Source organism: Galeopterus variegatus, unplaced genomic scaffold (genome assembly GCF_000696425.1).
Source record: "Galeopterus variegatus unplaced genomic scaffold, G_variegatus-3.0.2 Scaffold266, whole genome shotgun sequence".
In the NCBI taxonomy this organism is placed as follows: domain Eukaryota; kingdom Metazoa; phylum Chordata; class Mammalia; order Dermoptera; family Cynocephalidae; genus Galeopterus; species Galeopterus variegatus.
In genome coordinates this window covers 247,452-267,409 of record NW_007726377.1, presented here as the reverse complement: position 1 = coordinate 267,409, position 19,958 = coordinate 247,452, and the positions used below count along the sequence as shown (strand labels likewise).

General features: G+C 42.6%; 1 protein-coding gene across 1 annotated transcript in view; it reads left to right on the top strand.

The window, feature by feature from the left end:
* The first annotated feature begins 19,819 nt into the window (after positions 1–19,819).
* MFGE8 (milk fat globule-EGF factor 8 protein) overlaps positions 19,820–19,958 on the top strand; it is a 13,938-nt gene continuing 13,799 nt past the window's right edge. The window contains exon 1 of the mRNA XM_008566714.1: positions 19,820–19,923. Within this exon, the coding sequence (XP_008564936.1) occupies positions 19,851–19,923 (73 nt within the window). The 5' untranslated portion in view covers positions 19,820–19,850. The remainder of the gene's footprint in view (positions 19,924–19,958) is intronic.

Genomic DNA, 19,958 nt, shown 5'->3' with positions numbered 1-19,958 from the left:
GAATTAGATCTGCAGCAGAAAGCATTATGGAAAGAGGTTCATGTGTGCTGTGTGTCATTCGAGCTGTCTGTCCTGTCTCTGAGTGCCACTGTGGTTTTGTTTGGATGTGTCACTGGGCACTTATGCCTTGTTAGTCCTGGATGTCCTTGCTTTCCCCACGAGACTTCAAGCTCCTCCTGGTCACCTTCATGTCCCCTTGGCATTCAACACCAGGCCTGGCAGATACTAAATGCTCAGTATAAAGATGGAAGATTAAACAAACCATCTGTAAATTTCCAGGGTCATTTTGCAAGTGTGGATAACTAATCTGGGTCAACTGTAGCTTGTAATTAGAGGGGCACATCTGATTTTCTGTATGGCTCCCCACTTTTGTTCCTTCCCCTCTCCTCCTTGTAGAAAAGAAGTTTTATTAGTATGATAATGCAGCAAAGCCAAATTAGGAGAGGTGATGGAAAAGATCTGTCTGCCTGCTGATTTTCTCCTTGATGAATCTGAAAGACCTGACCTGCCTGTAGACTGTGAGCCCCTATCCCCACCCACCCTTCTAGGATGGAACCAAGAACGATTGAAAACCCACACATGCAGGAGTCAGGGTGATGCCAAGCTTCCAAGGAGGGCAGAGAGGACAAAAAGGGGAAAGGGAGGGATGCCTGGGTCTCTATCCAAGCCAGCCTTATGGGAAAAGTAATATTTTCCACCATATTGTGAAATTTATGATCAACTAATATGATGTTTTTCCAGATAGGAATCAGTATCTGCAATATCTTCTTGAGTATTGTTAACTAGAGGGTGAAGCTGTCAAACATGTGCCTAAGATTACATCTATGAAGGAAAACTAGAGAAGCAAGCAGTCTGATCCCTGGGGTAAGGGGAGGGTCGGGGACCCCGTGGCTTGAGCAAGGAACTAGGATGTGAGTGAGGCAGCTGTCAAACCAACCTTATTTGAAAGAGAGGGTGGTTCTAGGTTCAGCAAGAGCCTGAGAACGTGATGCTTCTGTAACATTTATTGAGCACCTACTGTATGCCAGGCACTGTGATCACAAAGCGGTAAAAGACTGTCATTTCCCTCAAGGAACTAACAGTCTGAGCAAGAAAGGAGATGGGAATAAAACAAATTTTAGCTGCTTGTACCTGGGCTTGTGCAGGTCACAACTACTTCCTTTACATCAACCCTCTGAGAAATAGGAGAGTCAGGGAAAGGGAAGGAACTTGCCCCATGGCCGGCTTCATGGGCATGAGACCCACGCAGTCTCACAGGATGCCTTGCTTAGGACTTGTACTTAGTTTAACTCTGCTGTCGTCTTGAAATTCTTAATAATTTCTGAACAAGGGGCCTTGCATTTTCATTCTGCACTGGGCACAGCACATTATGTGGCTGGTCCTGGCCACCCCCTGCAAAAATGGCAGGTTCAATCCCAGTTTGCAGGACTCAGAACTCCAAGATGGTAGAGTGTGGTGCTGATGACACCAAGATCAAGGGTTTAGATTGTAAGACCCGTGCACTAAGCACAAATCCCACACGTCAAGGGTGGCTCACTTCACCAAGACCACGAGACAAGAGATCACTGCAATCAAGCAAGAGGTGTTTATTTCAGCATGGTGGGTCGCTTTGTCATAAGCGGCCCTGAGTTCTTTAACACCAAGGTTTTTATACAGTTTTTTTAGACAGTTTTTTTATAACAGAAATAATTGCCAATTAACTGAGGCACCTTAACAGGCTTGCAACCTGATAAGAGATGATACATTTTTCAATCGTTTATCTTCCCTGGTCCAGCCAGGTGTCTTGAAGATAAGGGGGGGCTGGTTTAGTCCTTGGGACCAACTGGTTCCTGGAATGTGTGTTTAAGTCTGCCTGACCTCTTCTTGAACTCTTAGAAGCTGCTTTACTTAAAATGCCTTTAGATATGTTTCCCCGTTTTAGCAAGCGTTTGCAGAATTGTGCAGGTTAGAGCTATATTTTTCTATTACAATTTCCTACAAGATCTCCATGCCAGCCAGCTGCCAAAAAACCAAAAAACCAACAAAAAAACCACTCCATGGCTGCCTCCTGTCCTAATGTTACCTTGATGACCAGTAGGCACTCAAAACCTCTTGGTTCCCTCCTGCCCCTTCTTGAAGTATCTGAAGGAGGTAGGGCAGAGATCAGGGAGGGCATTTTCACAGAGCTGGGAGGTGAAAACATGTAGGTTCTGTCTTCTCCCTGTGTCTGACCCCAAGGGAACCTCCCATTTTCACCACCTGGGCTACCAGATGATTTTTACATCTGTCTGTATGGATCACCTCCTTCCTGGAAGCTTTATTCCCAACTGCCCGGATGCCTGAGGCACCTCAACTTAAAAAAAAAAAAATCTCTAGAAGAAAGATTCCCTCCCTTTCCCATCCCCAGGCAGTGGCAGTGGAGGGGGGCCACCCTCGGCTAAGAATGCAATTGTGCCTTTGCAAGTGGTAATTTCAAAGCTTCAGCTGCTTCTTTGTGTCTGTAGCTGAGAGCAGCCTTTAAGGAGTCTGAGCTCAGCCTGGGACCCTTTCTTCTTTCTGGAAGGCACAAGGGGCTGGGGGCAGGTTGGTGTGAAATACTTGCTCAGTATCAGAAAGGCAGCTCACAAGTTACAGGGCCCTTAGGAACATATTCCTCTTTTCCTTGAGGCTTAGGTGGTGTATCTCTGAGAATGAGTGTTTGCCATTTGGAAATACAGGGGTATCTGATTCAGCAAGTATAAACTGGATTACTGGAAAAATAAAGAGGTTTTTCTGTAATTCACTTTGCTTGTGAGACTTCGAAGGGGTCTGGACTCGGTGTACCAAAGCCCCCCTGGCCAAAGACCACTGCACTGTGTGGCAGGAACCCCCCCAGGCCCTAATCTAGATTCTAATCTAGATTATTCCAGAAAGACAAATAATTTAGATCTGAGGATGTGCTGGGGAAGAAGTGGATTCTGGCTCAAGGGTCATGTCCCAGGCAGTACCTCTTCTAAGGTTACGATACAGTTGGAGAGTGAGGACAGGAGGGGAACAAGGCTAGAAACTGGGACACCCCCAAAACCTCGTGAGAAGCATTTAACGTCTTAGGATCAAGAGGTTGGCAGTACTAGGTGAGGGGCTTAGTGGCTTCAGGCCCTGTTGAGTACTGGAGAGTGAAACAAGATTCAGTGCAAACCACTGTCAGGGAGAAAAAAAAACTTTTCCTCTACCCTCTTAGGTTTAGTACCTGGGAACTTGCAAATTAAACTGACAAAAGACAGATTACAGCAAGAGAGAAGAAAGAGTTATTCCTGCCTGCAACGTGCATACATGCAGGAGTCGTCAGTGATGAATGGCTTAAAGGGGTGTTTAGAATTTGGGGCTTATATACTTAATTTAGTAGAAGAAAGGGAGAGGGGAGAAAAAGGCTCCTATGGGAAGAGCCAATAGGTTTCTTTAGGAAAAGCAAACGGGTTTTTAGGAGATCAAAAGGGAGACAAGAAAGTTTGTGATAGTGTTTGTACCAGTGTGAGTGTCTTCTTCAGGGCCACAAAACTCCCCCAGAGAGAGGATTTATGGCAGATTTACTTTTGATCTCTTTTCTGGGAGCAGAACTGCCACCAAAGAGGGAATTTATTTCTGTCCTCATTTGTCAGAAGTTTCTGCTTTCAGTCGAAGAGAGGAAACTGTGAGAAGGCTTCTCTCTGCAACTGTTGAAATCTCAAATGTCTTCAGCTTAAAATAATCTTTATACAAACTCTGGGGTTCCAAGTGAGTTGCCACACCACAGAGCTTGGCAGGTACTAAATAAATATTTTTGAATGAATGAATGAGTGAACCAAGTAGGGGTTAGGTAGGGAATCTGTTGTTGGATGGCCAAGCCTGTGGCACAGGGATTTGGGCAGCAGATGAAGTCCAAATTCCCCCTCTGGTGATAAGGTTGCCCCATACAGCCAGGCTGGGCTCCCCCTGGACTCAGGGGCTAGCGGAGGCTGGGCCGACCAACTCACTCACCTGGTAACTCTGCTTTCCTGACATCTGGTGGGACTCAAGAGCTGAGTTCTAAGAGGCTTTGAGGACAAAGCTATACAGCAGTAGGTTCGGAGCACGAAGTCAGAAATTTTAAGTCTGCTTTTCAGATCACTGACAGGGATGACTTTTTCCTGGACAAAATGGGAAAATGAACTGTTGATAAATTCTTCTGAGGCTGCTGACTTGAAAAAGGGAGCAGCGGGTAGAAGACACTCGGCTTCCAAACACATCAGAGATGTTTGCACTGAAAAGGCTCCCAGACCCTTAAAGAGAGGCCCTTCCAGCTGGGGGATGGAGAATGGGAGAGGAATTGGAGAGACTGGGTGTCGGGTGGGGATGAGCCAGTGACAAACCGTCCTGGACCTGTGGTTCACTGCCTACCCCTCAACCCTGCCCCATCTGGGGCTCTCGCGCCTCCCTTCCTGGGTTTGAATTTAAGAAAGGACTTGATGTTCTTCTGGAAATGACCTTACTCTGGACTCAGGCATGAGATGGGTTGTCCAGATGTCCAGCTGGCCCAGTTAGAAAGGCTTTGAGCAGAGCCTTGTAAAAATAGATCTAAGGCATTTCTTCCATGTCTTTCCTACTCTGCAGACCAAATACGTGACTCAAGGCATGGCTGTGTTCCTTTTCCACAGCAGATTCAGGCAGGCTCCGAGAACTGCTCTGGGCCAATGGATGCCACTGACCAGTGTCAGGGAAGGAGGAGAGATGACCTTTAAATCAATAAAATCAATAAAATCAATATGCCTGACCAGCAGCTTGGCAAAGGTAATCAGGAATGTAAGATGTGAAGCTGGAGTTTGAATCTGGGTCCCAGGCTCTAAATCCTTCTGTACGTCACCCAGCTGCCTGTCTCAGAGGAGCGGACACTGGATGAGAATACGCACCAAGGCACCACAGGGTGAAGAGGAGGCCATTGGCTGGTTCCAAGTGTCAGGGCTGCAGGCGTTCAGAGAAGGGGAGATTAGTCTGGGTTGGAGGGAGTTGCCACAGAAACTCGGTGGAGGATAGTAGTGAACAGAAACCCCAACCAAAGTGTGGAAAATCACATAAAGGAAGCTCAGAATTTAACCAACCCATTCGGTTTTAGCGAGAAAACACTTTTCCATTTTTAAACTGAAGGCATATTTATTCCCCAGCCCTGGCCCCTGGCTCTTGGCCTCTGGATTGGAAACAAAAGGGGGTTGTTTGGTCCCTGTGCTGGGATGTTTGCTCACAGATTACGATGTGTGCCCAGAGCATCTGGTTTGGGCAAGGGGGTGTGCATTTGGAGGGTGTGAGTGTGGGGCTGCTGGCTGCTCAAGCTCATGCGATGCCTGCATTTGAGAAGGCTGGAAAGTGGAGGAGGAGAGGCCAGACTGGAGAATATTGACACATCTCTTAAAACAGCATCCTAGAGACAGTGTAGTCCTCAGAGGTCACCTCTCCTCATCGCCCCTCCCATACTGTCTTCCTGACATAGGCCGTATGCTTAAATTCCTCCAGTCACAGGGAGCTCACCCCCTACGACAGCTGCCCACCCCATGTTGCACACATAGCTCTGCTCATTGGAGGGCACTTCCTTATCCTGTGTGTCTGCTCTCCTACCACTCTGCACCCTGGATCTGGTTCTGCCCAAGGGATAGTCATTTCATTCATTCAACAAATATTTTAGGGGTGCTTCTTTTGTGCTGGGCCCTGTGCCCAGTCCTGGAGACAAGGAGCTCCCCTGGTATGGATAGGATAGATAGGTAACAGGCAATCTATTTTGATAAGGCCAGGCTGGCCAGTTAGCTCAGTTTGTTAGAGCACCAGCTTGTAACACTAAGGTCAAGGGTTCTAATCCCTGTACCAGCCAGCTGCCAAAAACAAAAAAACCCCAAAATACCCCAAACTACAGTATTTTGATAAAGCCACTACCATCCACTTAGTTGCTCAGACCGGAACCTGGGTGGCATCTTTAATTCCTTTCTTGCCAAAGCCCACACATCCTATCCACCAGCAAGTCTTGTTGGGTCAACTTCCAAAATTCATAGGGTGCTCATCTTTTCCAGCTGTGCTCATTCTGCCCACCCCCCCAGCCCCAGCTCCCATCTCTGTGGGCCCAAGCAACCATTGTTTCTCCCTTGGACCCTTACACTAGCCTCCTAACTGGTCTCTAGGCTTCTCTCCTGTCTCCCTAGAAGCCATTGTCCACATAGCAGCCAGAATCATCTTTTAAAAATAATGGCACTTGGGGATGGCTGGTTAGCTCAGTTTGTTAGAACACAGACTTATAACCCCAAGGTCAAGGGTTCAGTTCTCCATACAGGACAGCTACCAAAAAAAAAAAAAAAAAAAAAAAAAAAAAAAAAAAAAAAAAAAAAAAAAAAAAAAAAAAAAAAAAAAAAAAAAAAGAATAAAATAATAATAATAATAATAATAATAATAATAATAATAATAATAATAATAATGGCACTCTTCTTCTTGAAGTCCTTCAGCAGAATTTTTTTTTTTATGTAAACCTTTGCAAAATGTGACATATATTCAAAACATTGACGAATCTTAAGTGTACAGCTTGACGAATTTCACAAAGTGAACACACCCATGTGGCTGGATCAAGAAACAGAACATTTCCAGTCACCCACCCACCCACAGGAGCCCCTCTTGTGCCTCTGTCAGTCACTAGTCCTCCGCCAACACTAACCACTATTCTGATTTCTAAGCCATTGATTAGTTTTGCCTGCCTTTGACCTTTGTATACATGAATCACAGAACACGTACTCTTTTGTGTTTGGTTTCTTTTGCTCAACATTCTGCATACTGAGTGAATGGTAAAGAGTATAGATTTTATTCTGTGTGCAGAGAAATAAATACATAATCTATTGAAGGGGTACAACCACTTTGGAACACTCTTTGGCAGTATCTACTACAGCTGAGCATGTGCATGGCTTATGATTCAGCAGTTCCGAGGTAAATATCCAACAGAGAGGTAGGCATATGTCCACCAAAAGACATGTATAAGGTTGTCAATATCAGGCCCAAACTGGGAACCATCAGGAAGGCATTATTATTACCCCATTTTACAGCTGTGAAAACTAAGGCTCAGAGAGAGGTTAAAGTACTTGCCCAAGATCACCCAGTTGGTATATGGCAGAACCACAATTCAAACTCAGGCTGACAAGGCCCTGTCAGGGCTAGTCCCTGTCCCACTCTGTGGCTTCTTAGGGTTCCACTCCCCTCTGCTCTTGTCAGTTCAGTTATGCTGGTCTTCTTTCTCTTGGTTAAACAACCAGGCTTGTGACTTTTTCAAGGCCTTTTTTAAAAAAAATAAAATTTTAATTTTAGAATAGTTTTTTTTTTTTTAAAAAAAGACGAGGCCGGCCTGTGGCTCACTCGGGAGAGTGCGGTGCTGATAACACCAAGGCCCCGGGTTCGGATCCTATATAGGGACGGCCGGTTCGGTCACTGGCTGAGCGTGGTGCTGACAACACCAAGCCAAGGGTTGAGATCCCCTTACCGGTCATCTTTAAAAAAAAAAAATAATAATAATAAATAAATAAATAAAAAGATGACCGGTAAGGGGATCTCAACCCTTGGCTTGGTGTTGTCAGCACCACGCTCAGCCAGTGAGCGAACCTGCCGTCCCTATATAGGATCCGAACCCGTGGCCTTGGTATTATCAGCACCACACTCTCCCGAGTGAGCCACGGTATGGCCAAGAATAGTTTTATATTTATAGGAAACTTTCAAAGATAGTTTAGAGATTCCCTGTATATTCCCACTCCCCACAATTCAATTTTCCCCATTATGACGATTAACATCTTATATTACTGTGGAATATTTATCACAACTAAAAAATCAATGCTGGCACATTATTATTAACTAACCTCCATATTTTATTCAGATTTCACTAGCTTTTCTACAAATGTCCTTCTTGTGTTCCAGGATCCCATTCGGGATACCGTGTTACATTTACTCATCATGTCTCCTTAGGCTCCTCTGGTCTGTGACAATTTCCCAGACTTGCCTTATTTTTCATGACCTTGACAGTTTTGAGGAGTACTGGTTTAGAATTTTGTGGAATGTTCCTCTTTGGGTTTGTCTGATGTTTTTCTAATGATTAGACTGGGGTTAGAGATTTTGGGGAGAAAGAGGTAAAGTGTCTTTTGTATCATGTCATATTGGGGTGTATGCTATCAACATGACTTACCACTGATGTTGTTAACCTTGATCATAATGCGAAGGGAATAGCTGCCTTTTCTGAAACGTTTCTTCTCTAAAAAGATATTCCCTCCACCTTCCCATACTCTACTCTTTGGAAGCCAGTCACCAAGCACAGCCCATGCCCAAAGCAAGAGGTGAAGGAAGGGGCATTAAACTCCACCTACTGGGGGGAGGAATGTCTGTGTAAATTATTTGCAATTTTTCTGTAAGGAAGATTTGTCTCTTCTCCCCCATTTATTTATTCATCCAATTATTATTTGTACTAGCATGGAATCTTAGATATTTATTTGATATTTTAAATTATAATCTAATTTTATGTGATTTATTTTGTTGCTTATGTTTTTCCAGTTTGAGCAATTGGCAACTCTTTCAGGTTGGCTTTTGTGTCCCATTGACATGCCGTTATCCTTTTGTTTTTTTTAGTGCTTTCTTAATTTCTGGTACTATAAGATGCTCTGGGCTCATCTTATCTTCTCTCTGCCCTAATCTTAGAATCGTCCATTTCTCCAAGAGCTTCTGGTTCCCTTTATTTGAAAATGGTGTTAGAGACCAAGGTCTGAGCACTGGTGTACTCATTGCTACTGTGGGTCTAGGCCGTCTCAGAAGACGGAGCTAGGAAATATATGTATGTATTCTAACCTGTGTATTCACACATATCTATAATCATTTCTGTATCTAGCTATCTGTATCCACATTAAGTTGAACATGAATTCATACTGATGTCTCTCTGACTAATTCAGTACTACTTTGTTTATTTCAGCTCCCCCCTTACTTATCTACAACTTTCCAGTCCAACAGTCAGAAGCTGGCTTCCACCATCAACCCTTCATTTAGTTATTTGTTTAAGCTCAGTATACATGCACAGCAGTTTTGGAATTGTTGACCCATATCTCCATCAGAAACAACTTTACTGAGTAAAGTTCAGTCATTATGTATAGTGCCTTTTGTCTTTGGCCTATGGCTTCCAGTCCAGACACTGTTTTCCAAAGTTACTTAGGTCAATTCCTTTCTTTTTTTTTGTCTTTTTTCGTGTCCGGCAACGGATCGCAACCCTCAGTGTCGCACCAGTATCGGACCGGGACCGGCAACGGGATCACAACCCTCAGTGTTGCGCCCGCACCTTGCTCAGCCAGTGAGCGGGAACTGGTCTGTATGTGGGATCCGAACCCTCGGCGGGAGCGCCGCCGTGCTCCCAAGTGGCGCACTGTAGCAGTGCGCCACTGGGCCAGCCCCAGGTCAATTCCTTTCTGTCCAGCTACTATCACTGAGGTTATGTCATACATTTGCAATACAGCTAGATTCTTTTGTCACAGTCTGGGGTCTCCCAACATCCTGGCTGATATTTTAAAACTTGAATACCTTAAAGTCACTCTTTGTGCTATAAAATTCTATGGGTTTTTGCAGTTGCATGGTATCATGTACCTACCATTCCAGTTCATGTGGAATAATTACATCGTCTAAAACCTCCCCCACCACTCCCCCTTCCCTAAACCTCTGGCAATCACTGATCTGTTTTTTGTCCGTATAATTTTGCTTTTTCCAGAATGACATATGAATGAAATCAAACAACACGTAGCCTTTGTTGTCTGTCTTCTTTCACTTGGCAAAATGCATTTAAAAGTCATCCATGTTGCATGAATTGATAGGTTGGTCCATTTTATCACAGAATATATTCCATCGTATGGTTGTACCACAGTTTGCTTATCCATTTGCCTATTTTTCTTTTGGCAGCTGGCCAGTAGGGATCTGAACCCTGGACCTTAGTGATGCAACACCACACTCTAACCAACCGAGCTATCCGGCCAGCCCTTGTTCACCTATTGAAGGATATCTTGGTTGCTTCCAGTTTTTGATAACTATGCTGTAAATATTTGTTTACAGGTTTTTGTGTTAAGTTTTAGTTCATTTGGGTGAATTCCTAGGAGGACAACTGCTCCTGCATCATATGGTAAGTCTATGTTTAACTTTACAAGAAACTGCCAAACCGTCTTCCAAAGTGGCTATACCATTTTGCATTCTCATGAACAGTGAATGAATGTTCCTGCAGCTCAGCATTTTACCAGCACTTGATATGGTCAAGTTTTTTGGATTTTAGTTATTCCAGTAGGTATGCAGTGATATTTAATCATTGTTTACATTTTCATCTCCTTAATGAAAAATTAGGTATACTTATCTTCGTATACTTATTTCCCATCCATTTAGATCTTTTGCCCATTTGAATAATTGGGGTGTGTGTTTTCTTATTTTTGAGTTTGAAGAGTTCTTTATCCTGGATACAAGTTCTTTATAGGAGATTTGCAAATATTTTCTCCCAACCTGTGACTTCTCTTTTAATTTCTTTTAATTGTCTTTCACAGAGAAAACAGGTTACTTTTTTTTTTCAAAAGATGACCGGTAAGGGGATCTTAACCCTTGACTTGGTGTTGTCAGCACCACGCTCACCCAGTGAGCAACTGGCCATCCCTATATGGGATCCGAACCCGTGGCCTTGGTGTTATCAGCACCGCACTCTCCCAAGTGAGCCACAGGCCAGCCCAAAACAGGTTACTTTTGATGAAGTCCAATTCATCAATTTTTCTTTCATGAGTACTGCTTTTGGTATCTAAAACCCAATAGCAAACCAAAGGTCATGCAGATTTTCTTCTATGTCTTTTTCTAGAAGATTTATAGTTTTGTATTGTACAGTTAGATCTATGATCCATTTTGAGTTAAATTTTGTTCAAGGTGTGAAATTCGTTTTTGTTTTTTTGTCATGTATTCTTTATTTTTTATTTTTATTTTTTTTGGTAGCTGGCTGGTGTAGGGATCTGAACTCTTGACCTTGGTGTTACAAGGCTGTAGTCTAACCAACTGAGCTAACTGGCCAGCCCTGTTTTTTTGGCATGTAGACGTGATGATGGTGCCATTGCAGTACAATGGAAAAAGGACAGTCTTTTCAACAGTTAGTACTGGAACAACTGGGTGGTTTTTGGCATGTAGACATCAAAAATCAATTGATTTGGTGTGTGGTATATTTCTGGATTCTCTATTTTGTTCCTTTCTTAGAGCCTTTGCTTCCTCAGATCCTTGCAAGGCTGTCTTCTAATTACTCAGGGTCTCTGCATGAATGTTATTATTTTTTTTTAAATTTTGCGTGGCTGACCAGTACAGGGATACGAATCCCTGAGCTTGGTGTTGTCAGCACCATGTTCTCCCAAGTGAGCTAACCGGCCAGTCCTGAATGCTGCCTTTTCCTTTTTTTTTTTTTGTCGTTTTTCATGACCAGCAACAGATCGCAACCCTCAGTGTCATGCCCGTACCGGACCGGGACCAGCAACGGGATCGCAACCCTCGGTGTTGCGCCCGCACCTCGCTCAGCCAGTGAGCGGGAACCGGTCTGTATGTGGGATCCGAACCCTCGGCGGGAGCGCCACTGCGCTCCCAAGTGGCGCACTGTAGCAGTGCGCCACCGGGCCGGCCCCTGAATGCTGCCTTTTCAAAGAGGGCTTTGCCAGCTACCTTACTTATAAACTGGTCTCCCTTTCCTTCTCATTGTGTCATGTTTTCTTGTATTGTCTCTGCAGCATTTACTACAACCTGAAATTATCTTCTTTTCTTACATTTAGAAGACCCATGTGAACAGTGACCTCATCAGCCCTGCGGATGGCTATTCCCTTAGTGACTGGAATGGTGCTTGGCTCCAAGAATGCTGGTGGAATAACAATACAATGATCTTTTTTAAAAAAAAGTAATTAAGGGGGCCGGCCCAGAGGCGCACTGGAGAGTGTGCCGCTTGGGAGTGTGGCGGCGCTCCCGCCGAGGGTTCGGATCCCATGTGGAGACCGGTTCCCGCTCACTGGCTGAGTGCGGTGCGGGCGCAACACCGAGGGTTGCGATCCCGTTGCCGGTCAGTAAAAAAGACAAAAAGGAAAAAAAAAAAAAGAAAGTAATTAAGGGCCGGCCCGTGGCTCACTCGGGAGAGCGTGGTGCTGACAACACCAAGCCAAGGGTTAAGATCCCCTTACCGATCATCTTTAAAAAAATAATAATAATAAAAAATAAAAAAATTTTAAAAAGTAATTAATATTTTATTGTGTTAACACATATCATAAAATTTACTATCTTAACCATTTTTAAGTATATAGTTCAGAAGTGTTAAGTATATTTTCATTGTTGTGAAACAGATCTCTAGAACTTTTTCATCTTGCATGACTAAAACTGGATACTCATTAAACAATTCCTCATTTATCCCTTCCCCCAGCCCCTGGTAACCACCATTCTACTTCCTATTTCTATGAATTTGACTACTTTAGACACCGCATTTAAGTGAAATCATCGAATCATACAGTATTTGCCATTTTGTGACTCAGCTCCCCCCCTTTTTTTTCTTTTTTTGAGAGTTAAGACAGCCCTGTTTTATACAGCAAGTAGAAAGTTAGGCAGACTGAAAATCTAAACTGATTCACTTTTTTTTGGCAAGTTTTGTTACCCCATCATGGATCTAGTGATGATCATGGAGGAGATAACATGACTTCAATATCAGTGAAGGGTAAAGAAAAAGGTCCTCCCAGAAAATAGCCTTCAGTGGCTCTGTCACATCTGAGCAGATCCAAACTACATACAGAACCAAATAGCCCAGCTGGTCAGTTGTTTTTACAGAGCTTCAGCAAGAGTGGAAATACGTTAAAATTCAAGGTCAAACAGTGTTCTCCCAGTGCCTCGAGTAGTTTATTGGTAGTTATTATCCACATTTTTATAAATACAAACATTCAAAGTGATTACCACTAGTGTGAGTTCATTTGGCATAGGAAATCTCCGCAGGAAGCGATTTCATTTTGTGTGTAACAACCACCAAGTTTCCAAAAACTCAGTTGTACCAGTGAAAAAAAACAAACAAACCCCTAAAACCCACAAAAAACAAAAAACAAACAAAAAAAATGAACCCTGCTAGCAAAGTGCATTTCTTCTGGTGATTTTCAGAACGATCAGCTGTTGGCTTTACACACAGAAAATATGCTGATTTGCTGTTATATGATCACTGGAAGTAAGTCTCTGCCTGTAGATAAGAATTAGATGAATGTCTTTCCTCCTTATAATTTAGAGGTTTTTTTATTCCAATGTAAACAGCACTATTGAATTATCATAAAACAGCTTTGCTACTTTCCCCTTCATTTTCTACAACCGTAATTCTTATCCGCAGTACTGTACCATCTCTTCCTTCCTATAATCAGGACTGGACAGCCCATATAACACTGCTTAGTTTGTAAACAAAAAAAGCTCAGAACACATAGAGGATGTCTTTTTTTTTTTTTTTTCTCCTTTTTTTTTTTGTCTTTTTTTTTTTCGTGTCCAGCAACGGATCGCAACCCTCAGTGTCACGCCCGTACCGGACCGGGACCGGCAACGGGATCGCAACCCTCGGTGCTGTGCCCGCACCTCGCTCAGCCAGTGAACGGGAACCGGTCTGTATGTGGGATCCGAACCCTCGGTGGGAGCGGCGCACTGTAGCACTGCGCCACCGGGCCGGCCCTAGAGGATGTCTTTTATGTTTTAATTTCATAGCACATCAAATGTTGTTTATAAAGCTTTTGCTCTTCCCAAAACACTACAAAAATATGAAAAGCCCACATCTATTTTCAGCCAGCAAATATTAATAGAACAAAATCTTATAAACTGAAATATTTTAGAGACTGTGTATCATCTTCATAAATCCATACATGTGTCTCAGCATATGTGTTTATGATTAATCTACAGGCCCCTATTTACTATGTAAGACAATCAAGTAAATCATTTTAGGTTCTTCAAGTGAAAGTGCTTCTGACAAACAAACTATCTGTATGATAGCCCTAAATCTCCCAAAATTTGTTTTAATAACCTGTGTAGAAAGATGCATAGCTATTTCTAAAAATACTACATACCAAAACATTCTTTGTCAGGAAAACTAATACCATCCACTTGAATAAGCCACAAATACCTTATTTTTTAAAATTAAAAAAAAAATTTTAAAAAGATGACCAGTAAGGGGATCTTAACCCTTGACTTGGTGTTGTCAGCACCACACTCTCCCAAGTGAGCCACAGGTCGGCCCCGCAAATACCTTATTTTTATTAAAATTAGACCAACTTAATTAAACATTGTCTGGAATTAAGATATAGCATTAAATTATTTGGTTCCAGAAAAAGTCAAAAATCATTTGACCAAAATTTTAAAAAGCAAACACTTTAGGGGCCGGCCCGGTGGCGCACTGCTACAGTGCGCCACCTGGGAGTGCAGCGGCGCTCCCGCCGAGGGTTCGGATCCCACATACAGACTGGCCTCTCACTGGCTGAGTGAGGTGTGGGCGCAACACCGAGGGTTGCGATCCTGTTGCTGGTCCCGGTCCGGTACGGGGACACTGAGGGTTGCGATCCGTTGCCGGACACGAAAAAAGACAAAAAGTAAAAAAAAAAAAGCAAACACTTTTTCCTTGTCCCTTACATCAAAAAAAGACTGGTTGGACCAATGTGATCAATGTAGCTGTATATATATTAACCAAACTTAACATTTCCATTCATTAGCATTTTATCTTAACATACAAAGCCTTGTATGCAATTTCCTTGTTAATGCTTCCCCCGAAAAGATATAAGCACAAAACACTAGGCAGACAGTCTTCAAAGTTTTATTTCACTAACTGCAGGTCAAATTTCCACAAGTGTTTTTTGGTGAATTTACTATCCTTGCTTGGTTCCCAAAACAGTAGTACCAAAAGATTTGTGGAGTGGGGAGAGAAACCACTTTAAGAAGCACTGCGTTTACCCGTCTTCCAGGAGGCGACAGAGTTGGGCATCTGATTGTTAAACAAAACAAAGCTTTAATAACATCCAGAATGGCAGAGAGGCAAAACAGGCTGTAGACACTTCCATTTGTCAAAATCAGACCAGTGAAAAACCCTACTCCACACAGATATAAAAGGTATCACTATTCAGTTTTTCTTTTTCTGTTGCCACAATGCTGTTCTTCCTTTAATTATCATATAGTGTAGTTTCTCAAGTCCTTCCTTTATTCCCTTTCCTATGATTGCACAGGAAGGCTGCAAAAGCCAATGAGTTGATGAGCTCAGCTCACCCATTGCTAACAATTTCTCAGTTTCTGAGAGACAAAATTAGTTCTTGAGGTCTTATTTGTTAGCAACTATAAGTACAGGAACTTCTTGACTTTCTGATTTCCTATTTATTTAATGAAGTTCATATTTGGCTTCTCCCATCCTTTCGACATCCACAGAGTCCCCAACAAACACAGTGCCATCTGTGCATCTGGTATGTGACTTCCACTGTGGCCTTCATTTCTCCTGACCACCTACATTCCAGAAGTGAAAAAGTGACTGTTTTTAAAAAATTTTTTAATTTTTTATTTTTATTTTATGTATTTATTTTTTAAAAAAAGTGACTGTTTTTGAATTTCCCAAGGTTACCTTTATTTTCTGTGTTAAATCCTCTAGTAGGCACACCTGGTTTCCATATCATTTGTATAACAAAAATCTGAAAGTTTTTAATGGATTACCTGTTTAATATGATCATGGTATGAGACTGTTAAAAAACTTAACCAGGATGGCGGTTAGCTCAGTTGGTTAGAGCAGAGCCTTATAACACCAAGGTCACTGGTTCTGATCCCCATATCAGCCAGCTGCCAAAAAATAAAAATTTAACCAAACCATGTATTAGTCCGTTTATGTTGCTTATAACGGAATACCTGAAACTGGGTGATTTATAAAGAAAAACAACACTTATTGCTTACACTTTCTGAGGCTGGGAAGTCCAAAGTCCATCTGGTGGTGGCAACAGTGACCCAGGGGTCTCACATTGCAAGATGGTGGAAGCAGAAAGAGAAAAAGGCACACTCTTCTCTTCTTTTAAAGTCCTCAGAACTGTGCCCCTGGCCACCATTTTTAATCCATTCACTACTGCATGGTCCTACAATCCAATTGCCTCTTCAAGGCACCATCTTTCAATTACCATAATAGGATTTCCCACCTTCCTAGCAGTCACAGTGGGGTCTAAGTTTCTAATACATACAACTTGGGGGACAAAATTCAAGCTTCAGGGAGTTTTGGGGGACATAATTCAATCCACTACATCGGGTAATGCTATGATGCTCTCGTACTGGGTAAGAAAAGTGTTCAGGCCAAGGAGATAAAGGACATATCATCCCACTTTGCTGTACAAGGGTCAGATCATATAAGAAAATCCCCTCCCTTTTCATTCTCCCTCCCTCCCTTCTTAAAACCCCATCAGCTCCAGGTCTCAAGGCATAGGTCTTCTGTCTTTGTCCTCAGTGACTGTGGCCAGTGGTTCTCATACTAGTTGCACGTTAACCTAATCTGGGGAGCTTTAAAAAAATACTGATGTCCAGGCTTCACTCCAGGGATTCTGCTTTGTGATGGGTCCTGGTCATCTGTATTTTTAAAAATCTTCCCAAGTGATGCTAATGTGCAGCCAGAGTTTCTAGTCACAGGGCTCACCACAGTTGGTACTCAGTAAGTGTTTGTTGAATGACTCAGTGATTAAACATGTCTTAACTGGATCATTGTGCACTTGTGCCAGGTGGGTGGCAGAAAGCTGATGACCAGAAACTTCTGTTCTACAGGAGTTAAGTGGCATGATGCTCACAGTTCTCTCTTTCTGCCACCCGAGATGGATTTCTAGAGTCGTATTTCTTTTTTATTGAAATATAATTTCCATAACATAAAAGTCACCCTTTTAAAATGTACAGTTCAGTGATTTTTTAGTATATTCACAAAGTTGCGTAGCCATTACCACTATCTAATTTCAGAATATCCTCATTGCCCCAAAAAGAAACCCTGTACCCATGAGTAGTGACTCCTCATTTTCTCCTCACTTTGGTCCCTGGCAACCACTTATGTACTTTTTCTCTGTATAGATTCGCCTGTTCTGGACAACTCATATATTTCTTTCTGGTTTTTCTGTTTGTTTTTGTTTTGTGGCTGGCCAGTAACAGGGATCCAAACCCTTGACCTTAGTGTTATCAACACCATGCTCTCCCAGCTGAGCCACCAGCCAGTCCTTGGACAATTCATATAAATGGAATCATACAATGTGTGACCTTTTGTGTCTGGCTCTTTTCACTTAGCATAATTTTTTTGAGGTTCATCCATGTTGCAGCAAGTATCAGTACTCTTTTTTTTTTTTTTGAGGCTGAATAATATTCCATCGTATGGATTTGCAACTTTGTTTATTCATTCATCAGTTGATGGATATTGGGTTGTTTCCACTTTATGGCTACTATGAGTAATGGTGTTATAAGATTTTGTATGAACATATGTTTTCAGTTCTCCTAGGTATAGATCTAGGAGTGGAATTGTTGGGTCATGTGATAATTCTGTGCTTATTCTTTTAGGGGTGGCTGGTTAGCTTACTTGGTTAGACTGTGGTGCTGATAACACAAAATCAAGGGTTCAGATCCCCATACCATCCAGCCACCACCACCACCAACAAAAAAGGGTAAAGAAATAAAAGCTTAATCTTTTAAGGAACTGCCAAACTGTTTTCCACAGTGCCTGCACCATTTTACATTCCCACTAGTAATGAATGAGGGCTCCAATTTCTTCACATTTTCACCAACACTTGTCATTTTTCATTTTGATTATAGCTGTCCTCGTGGGTGTGTGAAGTGGTATCACATGTGGTTTTGACTTCCATTTTCCTGATGACTAATGATGTTGAAAATCTCTTCATGTGCTTATCGGCAATTTGCATATTTTATTTGGATGAATGTCTATTGGAATCCTTTGCCCATTTTCAAATTTTGTTGTTTTTTTGTTGCTGAGTTATGAGTTCTTTATATATTCTAGATATTAGACCCTTATCAGACATTTGATTTGCAAATATTTTCTCCCATTCTGTTGGTTGTCTTTTCACTTTTTTGACAGTGTCCTTTGAAGTATAAAAGTTTTTAATTTTGATGAAGTTCAATTTATCTATTTTTCCTTTTGGTTGCTTGTGCTTAAGTTGTCATATCTAAGATACCATTGCTTAACCCAAGGTCATGACGATTAATGCTTGTTTTCCTCTATGAATTTTATGGTTTTAGCTCTTACATTTAGGTGTTTGATCCATTTCGCTTTAATTCTTCGGTAAACTGTGAGGTAGGAGTCCAACTTTATTCTTTTGTATGTAGCTATCTAGCTGTTCCACAACCACTTGCTGAAAAGACTATTCTTCCCCCATTGAATTGTCTTGGTGCTCTTGTTGAAAATTAATTCACCATAGACATATGGATTTACTTCTGGACTTTCAATTCTATTCCATTAATCTTACATGTACTCTCTTTATGCCAGTATCATCCAGTCTTGATTGCTATAGCTTTGTAGTAAGTTATGAAATCAAAAAGTCCAACTTTGCCCTTTTTCAAGATTGTTTTGGCTATTCTGGGTCTCTTGCATTTTCATATGAATTTTAGAATTAGCTTGTCAATTTCTGCAAAAGGGCAAATGGAATTTCGATAGGAATTGCATTGAACCTGTATAACAATTTGGGGGAGTATTGTCATCTTAACAATACAGGTTTCTTACTTCTAGTTTGTTTAGTGTTTTATCATAAAAAGATATCAGATATTATTAAATGTTTTTTTTTCTGTGACTATTGAATTGATCATATGTGGTTTTCTGCCTTCTTGACAGTCTTAAGAAGGGCCTCCTGTGTGGACTCTAGTCCCAACCTAGGTCTTAACACAGTTGGTAGGGGAGATGAAAGGCGTTTTTTTGTTTGTTTGCTTGTCTGATGGGAACACTATTACGAAAGTCATTTATTTGTAAACAGGTGATACTTGCACATGATAAAAAAGAGTCAATTGTGACGAGCAAGTCTCCTTCATACCCTGGTTTCCTTTCCCTTAGCAACTACGTACTTATTTCCTTGCTATCCTCTATGGCTGCTTTCCTGTTACAAGGGCAGAGGTGAAAAGTCCCCATAGAGACCTTGGCCCACAAATCCTGAAATATTTTCTAGCTGGCCCTTTACAGAAAAAGTTTGCTGGTTCTCTTTTTAGTCTTTTACCATTTCAAACGATGCTGCTGTGATATCTTTGGATATATGTCATTTTGCACTTGTGAGTTTCTGTAGAATGAATGCCTGCCGGCGGAGTTGCTAGGTCTTATGGTGTCAGCATTTGTCGTTTTGATGGGTATTTCCAAATAGCCCTCCAGAGAAATTTATACTCTCTCCAACAATGCATGCTTGGGCGTGTTCCCCAACAGCTTCCACTAACTCTGTTAACTTGATACTTGCCAATTTGATAAGTGAAACACGGTACTCCTGTAGTCTTAATTTGCATTTTTCTTTTTATGAATGAGGTTTAGCATCTTTTCATTAAGTCTAAAATCACTCTCTTTTTCTTTAACTTTTCCTGAGCCCTTCCCTGTGCAATCATCTTAGGACCCGCTGGCCGGACAAGGGAAGCGGGTGTGGCCAAGGCGGGAGGCGGGTGTCGCCGACCCCTCCATTCCCTCCCACCCCGTTCCCTCCCAGGCCGTGGAGTCCCGCCCCGAGGCCGCCTCCAGCCGGCCTGGGCGGAGCACATGGGCCGGTGGGAGGTGCTGAGCTGCTGATTTATTCTGGTCCCAGAGCTGCAGGAGCGCGAACCCCGCGGGTCTCGACTGCCGAGCGCGCCCCGTCCCGCGCCCGCGTCCCCGCAGCATGCCGGGCCCCCGCCTGCTGGCCGCGCTGTGCGGCGCGCTGCTCTGCGCCCCCGGCCTCTTCGCCGCGTCGGGTGAGTCGAGCGCGCCGCCCTCTCGCCCTCGCCCC